Here is a 14,052-nt window from a genome sequence, read left to right on the forward strand (position 1 = left end):
GCTTTTTTTTTTTTTTAAAAAAGCTGCATCTGTCACAGCAAAATTCTCATTAGAATGAGGCTTCAAGATGGGTCAGTTACAAATTTGCCCACCCCCTTTCTCACTATCCATTGGTTAATAGACGAAAAGGTGTACCATTAGATTTTAGGAGGAGTCGCAGGGGTGGTCTTTTGCTGAAGCAGCAGCAGTTAAAACACTTATCATGTGACATTTCAAAGACTTAAGGCATTGATAGTGGCATAAGCTGCTTTCTTAGGCAAGGGTCATTCCTCTTCATCTTTCTAGTCCACAAGCCTTACTACATAGAGCAATATACACATAGTTAAGTGGCTTGCGGGACGCGGGTGGCACTGTGAGTTAAACCACAGAGCCTAGGGCTTGCCGAACAGAAGGTTGACGGTTCGAATCCCCGCAACGGGGTGAGCTCCCGTTGCTCAGTCCCAGCTCCTGCCAACCTAGCAGTTTGAAAGCATGTCAAAGTGCAAGTAGATAAATAGGTACCGCTCCGGCGGGAAAATAAACAGTGTTTCCGTGTGCTGCTCTGGTTTGCCAGGAGCAGCTGAGTCATGCTGGCCACATGACCCAGAAGCTCCCTCGGCCAAGAAAGCGAGATGAGTGCCGCAACCCCAGAGTTGGCCACGACTGGACCTAACGGTCAGGGGTCCCTTTACCTTTTAAGTAGCTTGCAGTGTGCAGCTTTAGGCTGCAGCAATACAGCAAGCTCTGTTTCTGCTTCACAATACCCTTGCTGAGCTACAACCGTTTGTTAAACTGCCATTACAAGGTGGCAAGAGAGCTTGGCCTTAGGAATTGCCCAAGTAAAAAAATAGATGGGGTGTATCTGGGGTTGGGGGGGGCGCTGAACATTTTGCACATGTTTACAGCCCCCTCAAAATACAATAAATAAACCAACCCAAACAAAACTGGTAATGCTTGGGTCCCCAAAACAATAGACAACCTCCCTCCCACTCTCAAAACAAAGGGGAAGTCACCCCCGCAAAGGAACAGACAGCCCCCAACCAAGCGATCATCAAAAGTATTTTATTTTAAAAGTTGAAAGGGGCAGATGACATTGGTGGGTGCAAAATGGGGAGGCCTGCGGGTGCTGTGATCCCCAGAGGTTGACAGATAAATGTCATGGTCCAGTTCACGGGCGATCAAAGTCCTGGCAGGGGACGTCAGGACGGGGGGCAAGATGGCAGGGTGGGAACAGGAATGGGGGTCTAGAAGCCAGGAGTCAGGAAGCCAAGAGTCCGAGGGTCAGGAAGCAAGGAGGCACGAAGTCAGGGGTCCGAGGATCAAGAAGCAAGGAGTCAAGAAGCTGAGGTTCAAGGATCAGGAAGCACGAAGCCAAACGCTGCAAGGCAGGGAGCGTGCTGCTGTGGCAAAAAGCCAAAGGGAAATGCTGACCCTTCCTTGCTCTTGCCACCAGGTGCTGTGAGTTACCAATCGGCCTCACCTCTGGGGCCGCACCTTGCCTCTTCAGAAAACACTTAGGAAGGGCCCAGTCCTGCAAAGTCCTATTGGTATGGGGCCTGGCTCCTGCATGCACACCTGACAATAAATATGACTCTTCCAAGTATTGCCTGTGAGGCATGCTAGACACGTGGTTAGGTGTGTTGCGTTCCAAATATTTACGTGGTTCTGCATGGGACCAGGCATGAAGGCAGTGGCACTCCTGATGCTCTCTGTATAGCTGTATGTGAACTTGGAGAGAGATGGGGAAATAGATTACGGTGACAGATAAAGAGAAGCTTCCAAGCAGTGGCGTAGCGTGGGGGGTGCAGGGGGGGCCGGCCGCACCGGGCGCAACATCTGGGGGTTAGGGTTAGGGGGCGCAAATCCATGGGTTAGGGGGCGCAAATTACTTGCCTTGCGCCGGGTGCTGACAACCCACGCTACGCCACTGCTTCCAAGGCCTATGTGGATTTGATGCTGTGGGGAGGAAAGGGTGAAGAACAGGCCGTTAATTAAAAATGGGATACTGGCTCACACTGTAGTAGCCACAAACTTCCAGTTCAAATATTGTCTTTGTCACAAGCTCTCTAGATACAAAGGGTGTCCAAGTTCCTGTGAGAGCTGGAATGTTATTAAGCTATTTATGAATAGGATTAGGAAGAAACAGGGCTCAGCTTCGTACTTCGGTGCTGGAGTCTGTGTGTGGTGTGTGTCCTGCGTTTTGCAGCTTAACCAGACTTAGTTTCCAAGAGTTTTAATGAAATCGAATCTTTATTGACCTTGGGACCTAGAAGGTAGCACTCAGGATGTATCTCTCTGTGTTTTCCCAGTAATGAAAGAAGGCCCATATATCTGGGATTAGTTTGGGGAGGGGGGAAGTCTGTAGTGGAATCCAGCCACTGCAGTAGGCGGTGCAAAAATATCCTGCGTATTCCTCGGAGAATATGGCCACTTCCTCAAACTAGTCCTGTACTCCACTAATGCTTAGAAGCCAACAAAACCCATCTATAAATGTCAAGATAAGCGTAACTGGTGGAACTATAAATGGGTGGCTTTCAGACTTACTGCTTTCAGCACCAGCTCATCTGCTAAGGATGCTTGGCACATCTGCCACAGAACTCCAGCACTGCAGAGTGGCTTTTTTGGGAGATGCACAACCACTCATTTCTGAAGGGCACAGGCCAGGCCTGTCTGATCTTCCTTTCCTGAAGCGAGTGTGCAACATTCTCTATCACAATTGCATACCTACCGTAGGGGAAGATCGGTGGTGGTGGACAAGCTTGTCAGTCATTGCTTACCTTTCTGTTGAGGAGGTAATAGTAAACTTCCGTGGAGGTCCAGGGTTTCCCTGAAAACGGTTTAAAACACCGCTGTTCTGAAAGGATTATGTATGTTTGTGTCAAATCCAAATTTCCTCTTCCTGGATATGTTTGTATTCCTTCCTCTTCACTCCAGAAAAAGCAGTCTTTTGATCTTTCCGTGTATCTCTTCTTCACCTTCTGTTTTTGCACAGCTGCCTGTGGATTATGGGTACAACTGCCAGCACAGCTCAGCAGACGACGACGGCAACATTTGAGAATATCCACGGCAGCAGCGGAACGATGGAAGACCGCCATTCCCTCAGCATCCACTCCTTCCAGACGGTCGGCCTCCACAACAACAAGGCCAAGTCGATTATCACCAATAAGGTGGCACCTGTAGTCATCACGTGAGTTGCCCCCCAACCAGTGATGTTCCTGAAATCTCTTGAACCTCTGTGCTGGTAGCTTAGAGAACCGTTGTCTTAGAATCGCAGATCATGGAATCATAGAGTGGGAAGGGACCCACACTGAGGATCATCTAAGTCCAGCCCCCTGCAATATGCAGCTGTCCTATACAGGGATCGAACCTGCAACCTTGGCATTACCAGCACCATTCTCTAACCATGCTCTTCTGAAATGCATGTGTCTGCTTCCCCCCGTCTTCCTGCATCAAAGGTTAGATGTAGACCAGACTGTTGGCAGAAGAGGCATCGCTCAGTGGTAGAGCATCTGCTTTCAGGCAGAGGGCGCCAGGTTCAATTCCCAGTGTCCCAGAACCTTGGAGAGCTGCTGCGAACCAGTGTGAACAATTCTGAGCTATCTGAACTCTGTATAAGGCAGCCCCCTCTGTAATTCTGCCTGTGCAGTTTGGTAGAAGAGGCAGTTTGCACAGACTTCTAACATCTTAACACCTCTTTTCATCCCTTCTCAGTGCTCCAAACTAACTAGGGGTGGAAAGAAAGTAGACTGGGATCTACTGCCAGATGTTTGGGTGATTTGCAGTATTTGTTACACTGCTAAAAAAAGAAAAGCACATATTTAAAGCCCTATTTAATTGCAGAAAACCCCGCTATGAATTTCTTCCATGTGCTTCTTACAGCTACAATTGCAAAGAAGAGTTTCAGATTCATGATGACTTATTGAAGGCCAGCTATACTGTGGGGCGGATTACAGAGTCTACTCCGGAGCATTACCTTGTACAGGTGAGCACCGTAGACTTTCCTCGGGGCATCCAGCATTCAGGGACTGAGGCATAAGGATGTAAGAAGAGCTTCTCCCCCCTCCCCCCCTGCTGTGACCAGCCAGATGCTGCTGGAGAAAGCGGAGCATGAAGTCAGTTGCCCTCTCCTGCTGTTGTCCCATCTGGCAAATGGCCTCTGAGTAGGAGGTTCCCTCCAGCCAATGCAGCAAACAGCCGTATCTTCCATGAATCTGTGTCAATCCCCTTTTAAAGTCATTTAAGCCAGTGGCCATTACTGCATCTTGCGGCAGCAAATTCTGTGACCGATTTATGTGTTGTATGAAAAAGTTGGTTGGAGATCGTTCCACCAGTGTGAGCGTTTCAGCTTCTTGGTTGGAATGATCTCCCCTTTCCTTCCCCTGGACACTGTTTTGGAGGTTCCCCTGACCTTCCCAAAGTCAAGTTTGTGGGGTTTGGGTGCCCAATGGTGGCAAAAAGGCTCATTGCACTAGCAGAAAACCTTGCACTGGCTTCTGCTAGCAGGACTTAACAGCTGAATCAGGCCCATAGCATCCTGCCTTCTTTTCCATGTTGAAATATGCATTATACTTTTTCTACTTTCTTTTTCCCTTCCCTATTACAGGGGAAATACTTTATGGTCCGTGACGTATACAGCAAGCTAGATGTCCTCAACACTGCCAGCAGCTGCGGTGCTCCGAACTTTCGGCAGGCCAAAGGGGGATATTCTGTGTTTGGGATGGGCCAGCCCAGCTTAAACGGATTCAAGCAGGTCCTGCAGAAACTGCAGAGCGACGGCCACAAGGTCTGTGCGGGCATGGAAGTCAAGCTAATGCACAACTCAGAATGCGAACGGGAACAACAGTTCACTACTCCCACAACCCTCCACACGTTCTCTCAACGCGTAAGGGGGGTTCATGTGAAGCCCCTGCTGACCATTTTACTTTTAAAAATCCTATTTGCTTTTCGCTTTGAGGTTGTTGTTTTTAACAACCATGGGGTGCATACATGTTAATGAAACAAGGAATAAATAAATCATTGGGCACCGGCACGATGACCCCCCAAATTTTTGTAAACTTTTAATTATTGTTATTTCATTTTGTAATGCGTATAAAACAGGGAGTGCAATTATAACAACCTACAAAAATTACAAGGCAAACCAACTATGAAATAGTGCGATGAGCAGTTGCACCGGAGTCAAAATAACAAAAGTCCAAGTAAATGCTGTCAGTTTTATCAGATTGAGGGCACAGGCGCTACTGAAATTCGTTGCCCATCCGTTTCTACATTTGAGATGTTAGCAAAGCATTTTGTGTGTGCCTTTGCATGCTTCTGATTATGTCATAAGTTCCTATCTGCTTTCAGCTATGATGTGCCGTTAGCCTCATGCTTCTGTGTCCCTATAACTATACGAATATGTGCGTGGTGTTCTTCTACTCCCACTCCCCCATGTGTGCATGTGTTTGATGAATCCAAATATAGCTGTTGAGTGGGAGCAGAACAAAAAGATTCCACTTTAATATGTACATGAAGACCGTGATGTAGCGACAATCTTTTCTTCTTCTCGGAACAGCACCTGGGAGCTTTGCCTCGAGCTGTTGTGCATGTAGCACATAGTCTGTATAGTTAGTCAGGGTCTCTAGAGTCAAAAAGAAAATGCTAGAGGTTAAAAAGAAAAGAGGTGACCCATAGGAAAGTGCCAATGCGTCAAATGGGCTCTTATCTGATATCAACTTGCAGCTTAGCTTACCGACACGGTTTAGCCAACACTTTCCTCTCTGTTGCAGCAGGAGTGCATCGTATTCTGTGTCCGTGAGGAACCCGTGCTTTTTCTGCACGTGGACAATGACTTCATGCCCTACACTCCCAGGGGAAAGGAGAACCTGCACGAAAACCTGCACAGCCTGCACAGGGGTGTCAAAGTCGAAAACCTGGAGCTCTCTATTCGGAAAGAGGTGATTTTTCTGAGTGTCCTGAGTGTTCTGAGGTTGCACAGTACCGTGGGACCTGCTAGAGATAGGATAGTCCGTTCATTCCTTGTCTCAGTGCCTTGCCAGTTAATTCCACTACAGCAGACATAGGAAGCTGTTCCATGTAGCTGTTCCTGGAACTGGAAGTGGGGAGAGTGTCTGTGGTGCCCGGATCTTGCTCTGAGGGCTTCCAACAGGCATCTGGCTAGCAACTGCGAGAACAGGATGCTGGGCTAGTTGGGCCTTATCTTCTTAAAGTCAGACCACTGATCTATCTAGCTCAGGACTAGCAGCACTGGAGTCCCCTTGCACGTAACGTGTGACCTTTATTCCAGATCTTCTGGCTTATTTTGGGGGTGTTTTTTAAAAATATAGCTAGATGGTAGGTATGCACTTAAATTATTGAGCTGGTCATGTAGTTTATTGATGGGAAGTCAGTATGTGTGTGTACATTCGCTGATAATTCTGTGCTGTAGAACTGGGAAGCCATACTATAGACAACTTCATATTCTGCTGAGAGGACAAATAGGTATTGTTATGGCTATCGGGTGGTTGCTCGAGAGCGATCAGGGAAGATGCCTCGCTGGTCTTTTCAAAACCTTTATTATTGGCGCTAAAACCTTTACAAAGGCAGAGCGCATCTATTTCATGTGTTGCTCACTCGCTGGCAGAATCTGAGAGTGGGCGGTCCTTACACCTTCCCCAGCAGAGTAGTTTCTTGACCCCCAGCCTACACCTCCCCTCTCTGTGTGAAAGCCTACTGCGCAAGGAAGGATTGGGTAAAGGGGGCTCCCTCCTCCCCACTTTGCTCAGGCAAGGTGTCCTGGCACCACCTTGCATCCTCCGAGCCCTGCATCTCCTCCCCGCTAGAGCGTGGCTTCCTTCCTCCGCTGAGGAAATGCTGCTTACCACGACCTTTGGGGGCTCTCTGTAATCCATCCGCCTTTCCCCCTCTCGCCCCTGAGCCGATGGCAGTTCCCTGACAGGTATATTAATTAGCATGGCATTCTGTGAGCTCCTTTGTCATAGTGTAGTCCAGTGTTGTTTCAGTAGCATCTGCCTTACTGGATAGGACTGGGCTAGGGATAGGAAGTGGTTCTCAGGTTTCCATGGCGACCTATCCGTGGCCAAACATGGCCCTCCAGCTGTTTTGGGACTACAACTCCCATCACCCCTAGCTAACAGGACCAATGGTCAGGGATGATGGGAACTGTAGTCCCAAAATAGCTGGAGGGTCATGCTTGGCCATTACTGCAAAAGTTTTCAGTGGGATACACAGATATCTGCCATGGTACCTCTTGGTTCAGTGGCACAGGTCCTACTTGGATAAACCATGTGAGTGGGTAGAATGGACTAATTCCTCTAACTTGAAATTTATCATGGTGCTCTCATGTCTCTGTGGTAAAATATTAGGCCAGTGGGTACTCTCTGGGAGGGTGTGGGTGTAGGTGTAGGTGTAGGTGTAGGGAAGTTGTGGAGGCGTGTTTTATAAAGCAAGGCTCTTCTCAGGTTGGTTTATTGGATTTATCTGTTGAAGATACACGACTTTGCCCAGCTGAAGGAGAACACGTATTACGTCTACAACGATATCGAGCATTTCAAAGACGAGCCCCATTCGGTGAGAATCCGCTATGAAGAAGACATCCACGTGACAGAAGAAGTTTATAAGAGGCCCGTCTTCCTGCTGCCATCTTACAGGTAACTTTTCCATGAGAGAACAAAATGGTCCCTGCTTGATTATATCATTCGTGTTAACTTGGCTGTCTCTTCTTTTCAAATGTTCTTTGCCCATCTTCATCTTCCTTTTCCGCAGTGTGTGTGTGTGTGTGTGTGTGTGTGTGTGTATTACTAAGGGTTCCGTGCCCCCCCATAAGGTAATAGAACTGTAAAAACATACTGTACTTTCCTCAAGGACAAACCTTTTACCTGTAAATAGATTAGATTAGAAGTAGTGTCCCCCTTAGTATTCCTCTGCTTTCAGAAGTGGTGGCAGCCTGGAAGAGGCCTTTTCTGTGGCAGGCCCCCCCCCCCAAGTTGTGGAACACCCCACAGAGGTGTGTCTGGTATTAGATACAGCATGGCCTTTGACACTTGAGATGTGTGTTCTCGGGGCTATCCATCATATTCCTGGGACTGTAATTTGTTTTAACTGTTTTTAATTCTAAATTTCAAATTGTTGTCAGGACAGGTAATAATAACAATAATACAGTGGAACCTTGGTTCTCGAACTTAATCCATTCCGGGAGTCCGTTTGACTCCTGAAACCATTCAAAAACCAAGGCGCAGCTTCCGATTGGCTGCAGGAGCTTCCTGCACTCAAGCGGAAGCCGCACCAGACGTTCAGCTTCCGAAAAACGTTCGCGAACTGGAACACTTACTTTCGGGTTTGCAGCGTTTGGGAGCCGATTTGTTCAACAACTAAGTCGTTTGAGAACTAAGGTACCCCTGTAATAATAATGGTAGTGGTGTTCAAAGAATAAAAGTATTTTTTGTTGAGAGGGGAAGCCTTGCGCACAGCTTGTAAGTTCAGAAAGCGAGCAGGCCGTTACACCACGGAGGCACACAACAATGGCAAGAACCAAACACAGCCCTACTACAGAGGCTTATAACCTCTGTAGTTGGGGGACGAGTGGAGTGAATTTAGCAGGTTGCCACAGGCATCGTATGTGGGTTCCTCCTCCTTTCCATGCTGGCACATTGAATTAACCTAACTTCTAGCACATAGCATAGCATAGCACTGTAGAGTTGGAAGGGACCCTGAGGATCATCTAGTCCAACCCCCTGCAATGCAGGAATATGCAGCTGGTCCATACAGGGATCGAACCTGCAACCTTGGTGTTATCAGCACCATGGTCTAACCAACTGAGCTGGGTGAGTGGAATTGACAATGCAGTATTTAAAAAACACACGCCTATAGTTTTGATCCTGGCTGTTTTTGCCTCTCTGCTCCCAGTAACACCCCCTTTCTTTGCAGGTACCACCGGCTGCCTTTGCCTATGGAAGGAGCCCCCTTGGAAGTGCAACTTGATGCTTTCATCAGTTTCCTCAGGGTAAGGGCTGCCAACGAATGTTAGGGTCTACAAGCTGTCTTGAGTGTAGCATCCTCTGTTTTAAACAGGCGGCAACATGCAAAGCTGTTGCTGCTCAAGGTAGCGCAAGTTGGATGCCATTGGTTGGTGAAAGATTTATCTTTCCTTCCTTTTGCCTGCTGCTGCCATGCACATACAGCTAAAAGCGGTGGCTGTTTTTTGGCACCCTGGAGCTTGTAGCTGAATACATGCATTTGTTGGCAAACCTATAATCACTTTGAGAGCGTATCTGGAGTTTCGCGACCATGTTTGGATGCCTGATGTGAAAAACCCAAATGTCCACCCACACAGGTTTCTTGTTTTTTTTTAAAAAAGGTGTGTGACCCAGCCAGAAGTTTTCAAAAAGTGTCATTGATTTCATTTGAAATCAGTGTGGCTTGAAACTGCAAGCATAAGATTGTTTTAGAAATGAGATATTGTTCCATTGATAACAAGAAATAGAAACGTGTTTTTCAATATTTCTGCCTTCCAAGGAGTTTTCAACCATGTTTAATATAGGAAATTAATTTGAGAAAGGTTTTTTTTTTCCGGGGGGGGGGGGGTAAGAAGATCTTCCTGGCTTTGGGGGACAGTAAGCCATTTTGGAATGTTTCTCTTTTTTGTTGTTCATTTTTATATCCCACACTCCAAAAAAGAGCACTCAAGGCAGCTCATTTTAAAAACAAACTAATGGTACATCATAAAAAAAGAAATCAAACAGTAGTAAAAGAAACAGCAACAGCATGTAAAAATCAATCACTTTTTGTCTTCTTGCCAACTCTTCTGTTTATTTATTAAGGCACCCGGTCAACTGTATCCTCTATACCACTCCAGTGTAAGTTGGGAGTTGAGGCATTCTGGTTTTCCAGATTCACTTTAGAGATTGATTAGATGACTGAAGTTGTACGTTTTATGTAAGCCCCGAATAAGTTTGTGTGTTGGACTCTGTTTGAAATCAGTAGTTTCTTTCCCCCCAAAGCTTGCAATCTAGCCTGAGGTATCAATTGCAAGTCCTGTGTGCTTGGTGGGATACAGAACCCTATGTCCTTCCAGATGGCATGGGACTGCAATTCCCATCAGCCCCAGGCAGCACAACCAAAGGTCAGGGATGCTGGGAATTGGAGTCCCAGCAGCATTTGGAGGGCTACAGGTTCAGCATCCCTGGATTAAGCCATATGTGACATGAGCAACATAACTATCAACCCCCCGATAGCAGAACAAACGAGATGGCGGTCTAGTTTGGGAGAAATGCCGCTCTCCTCTTTCTGCCATGTACTTTTCCTTCTCTCCCTCCTGTGCTTCAGCAATACAAGCCTGTTATTTCCCAGATTATAAGAGAGACCTCTCCTCTGGCCCCATCAGCTGTCAATCTGAGGGAATGGCAGCCCAAGAAATGTCCTTGCACTGTATTTTTGTCCTGCAGGAAAGTCCCAATGTGCTCCTTCTCCAAGACCCCAGCAGGCCTCCTCCCGCCCTGCTCTTCAGCTGCCAAACAGGAGTCGGAAGGACCAACCTAGCCATGGTTTTGGGCACTCTGGTGCTTTATCACCGCAAGGGTGGGCTGCAGAAACAAGAGTAAGTATACCTTTTCATCCAGAGCTAGCATAATGGAAATGAAGCTGAGAGGGAGGAGTGTTGGTTTGACTGGCATTGGAGATTCTGGCTTCCCTTACATCCAAATGTTGGGGCTGTACTCCATTTGGAACTATATAGTTTCAAGGGGATAGAAAACTCTTTTAGGTTTCACCTCCATACACCACTCTCCCTTGCGGATCAGTCTTTGTACCCTGGTCCACAGTGTCTCACTTTCCATTGCTGCTATAACTCGGATTGGTGGGAGCAAGTATGACAGTGCAAATAGTTGTGTCTCAAGTAACTAAGCCACACCATAAACTACAGGGGAAGCATTTGTGGGAACCCTAGACGTTCTAGGGCAGCCTTTCTCAATCTTAGGTCCCCAGCTGCTGTTGGACTACAACTTCCATCATCCCTAGCTAGCAGGACCAATGGTCAGGGATGATGGGAGTTGTAGCCCAACAACAGCTGGGGACCCAAGGTTGAGAAAGGCTGCTCTAGGGTTATTATCCTGGGAAAACAAAGCATGCACTGTTTACCTTCCTACATTGCAGGGGGTTGGACTAGAGGACTGTTTGGGTCCCTTCCAACTCTGCAATTCTGTGATCTAAATCTTTGATTCTATGATTTTATATGTTGCATGTAGATGACCAAAATGCAGAACAGGAAAATAGGATTATGAAATAATTGGTTTGGGAGACATTATTGACTCCTGTAGTAGTATATAAGTGGCCAGCTCTTGAAGCGGGATGATATTTCATTGAGTGTGGATGTAATAAGCACCATGGCTTGTGTGTGTCTATATGAGGGTGTTGGTATATGAAGCAGGGGATTACATCTGATGGATATTTTTGAATGGGTGGAATTGTGCTCTCACGTTGGCATAGCTGTGTGTGTGTGTGTGTGTGTGTGTGTGTGAGAGAGAGAGAGAGAGAGAGAAAGAAAGAAAGAAAGAAAGAGAGAGAGAGAGTTCACTTCACATTAAAGAAATCATATTTTTACCTTTTCCAATTACAGCCTTCCACAGCCCACTAAGTCTTTGCCAAGGGATCGATTTCGAATTATTCAGACCTTTATTGACATAGTACCAAAAGGCCAGCAGATAGTTGAGGAGGTAAGCAAATTTGCATTGATTTGCAGATGGAGCCTTGGCAATAAAGTCCACGACACCCGTCCCCTGCTTCCCTTGTCCTTCTCTTGACTCCCTTTCTCTCTCCCCCCCCTCCATTTCTGCTGTCTGAAGTCCTTGCCCGTGGCAGCTACTGATGTAGAACCAAGCACGCCATATCTCTTTAAGGCTAAGATGGTGTTATCGGGCACCACTTGTTCAGAAGTGATTGTCAAAGCTCTCTTCACAACAGCTAGTCAAGGGTGTAGAACAGAGCTTTCCAAACTGTGTGTCGCGCGAACACCCCCCAAGCTCCTGGGGCTGGAAAAGGGGTTGGCTTAACCTCCAGTTTGCTAGTAAAGCTGAATTAATTGTGCTGCAAAATGATGCATGTCCAAAAAGTGTGTCACCAACATGAAATGTTTGGGGAGCACACACTGGTTGCAGTGCTCCTTTAGCATTATTTGCATAATGGTTAATGTTGGAGGGTTGATGATGGACTTTCTTTCTTTTAATTAGGTTGTACCTACCAGCACCGTTTTGGGGGGTTCTATACAAATGCATGGAATAGTGAAACAAATTTAATAAAACCTGGTTAAGAGAACAGCACAGTCAAAACCAAAGCTGTTTATTCTCCCCAGTTGTTCTCAACCCCCCAATGAAGAAAGGGAATGCATCTACGCTAGAAACTTTTCGATTACCTGTGAACTTGATAAGTTTGAAGGTTGTCCAGAAAGTGGCCGCAATTTTGAACTGTGCCGTTAAACTGGGGAGTGCCTTTCCAGGCGATAAGACCAATGGGGGTGTGCGCAAATGTAGCATGCAAGAGAGATTGAAGGGTACAGAATCCTCTTTCTCTTGAGTAGATTGACATTTGGCTTTTGGCTTTGGGCTTTCTCAGGTGGATTCCGCTATTTCCTTGTGTTCGGAAATGCATGACATGAAGGAAGCCATCTACGAGAATAAGAAGAAGCTGGAAGGGATTGGAGAAGATTATCGGATTCAGGTATCGGTCGGGCTGAGCCGCCTCCTTAAATTTTTAAGCATTTAATTTAATGATTGAATTAGTTTACTACTTAAAATCTTGACCTAAGCTTATGGCATTATTAAGTTTCCTAAAGTGGCGTCCGCAGCTGGGTTTGACCCATGTTATGATTATGCCTTTCTAAGGGACATTGGGATATTTAATGTACGTCTACCTCAGCTCACAACTGATGTTTCCTTGGAAGAAAGGCCACCTTTTAACTTAGGCTCCATCTGTGTTACACATTAAAGCCATGTCATACCACTTTAAACAGTCATGGCTCCCTCAAAAGAATCCTGGGAACTGTAGTTTGTTAAAAGTGCCAAGAGTTGTTAGGAAGCCCCTATTCGTCTAGAATATTAAAAATAAATATTATTCTTAGCATTTTATGTAAGGCATTAAAAATCTTCCAAGGACTTCCAAGGGCCATAGAGTAGCATTCAGTAGCCCCATTCAGCATAACACGCTTTATAGAAATTGCACTTGCTCATTAGTTCTCCCAAGCTTCATTAGACATTTTCTCCTTTTGCATACCAGTTCATTGTCGGTGTTATGTGTTACCTCTTATTGGACCCACTGTTGTTAATTAGTGTGTACAGTTCTCAATAGTTCCGAGACTCGGCTTCATATGTCCTTACTGCTTCTTAGATTTTTTGTTTCACTTTTTGAGAAAATGCTCTCTCCGTTCCTGACATACAGCTTTTTCCTAAAAGTTGACAAGAAATGTGAAAAAGGAAAGATGAGCACAGGGGACACACTGCTTCAATTTTCCTTTTGGGTGCCTCTCTCCCCTGCCCTCCCTGCCCCCCCCACCTCCCGCGTGCCTAAAGACATAAACAGGATAGACTATAAAATTATTCAGGTGTAAATTATGGCTATAAACAAGGACAGTTTGTACTGAAAGTCAGAAAGCTTTCCAAATGTTTATTCAGGAAACCGGAAGGATATATTGTTTTTTCAAGAGAACACTTGCCGTTGAAGATAAAAGCACTTGCTATTATTTGTTTTTTATCATCACATTTGTAAAGAAGGGTCCAGGCTTTGGGTGGTGCCAAGGCTCACACCAGAAGGGATTTATCTTCTGCGCCACCTCCTGCTTGGCTGAAGGAGACTTAACTGCACTTGCAAGGAAACTGTCTTACATCCCTTGGGGCAATGTGTATGTGGTGGCAGGGCTGAACTCTCATCAAAACTCTTTCCCTCCCATACCTGATTTAAGCACGTCCTTTGAATTCTTTTAAAGGGTGGCAGGTGTAAGCCCTGCTTGCAGAGGAGCAAGCTGGCTGGTGTGCCAAGCACTGACCCACTGCTTGAGGCAGCTACCTTACTGTGCCTCATAATAGGGCCCAG

General features: G+C 46.3%; 1 protein-coding gene across 5 annotated transcripts in view; it reads left to right on the forward strand.

Moving 5' to 3' along the window:
- The window catches only part of PALD1 (phosphatase domain containing paladin 1), a 107,452-nt gene that overhangs the window by 48,381 nt on the left and 45,019 nt on the right, over positions 1-14,052 (forward strand). For all 5 annotated transcript variants that reach the window (XM_083441386.1, XM_083441383.1, XM_083441385.1 and 2 more), the window contains exons 2-10: positions 2,972-3,166; positions 3,859-3,961; positions 4,583-4,762; positions 5,748-5,912; positions 7,465-7,625; positions 8,902-8,977; positions 10,419-10,570; positions 11,588-11,684; positions 12,580-12,684. In XM_083441386.1, coding sequence (XP_083297512.1) covers positions 2,985-3,166; positions 3,859-3,961; positions 4,583-4,762; positions 5,748-5,912; positions 7,465-7,625; positions 8,902-8,977; positions 10,419-10,570; positions 11,588-11,684; positions 12,580-12,684 — 1,221 coding nt within the window. In that variant the 5' untranslated portion in view covers positions 2,972-2,984. The remainder of the gene's footprint in view (positions 1-2,971; positions 3,167-3,858; positions 3,962-4,582; positions 4,763-5,747; positions 5,913-7,464; positions 7,626-8,901; positions 8,978-10,418; positions 10,571-11,587; positions 11,685-12,579; positions 12,685-14,052) is intronic.

Source organism: Podarcis tiliguerta, assembly GCF_965153285.1.
Source record: "Podarcis tiliguerta genome assembly, chromosome: 5".
In the NCBI taxonomy this organism is placed as follows: Eukaryota; Metazoa; Chordata; class Lepidosauria; order Squamata; family Lacertidae; genus Podarcis; species Podarcis tiliguerta.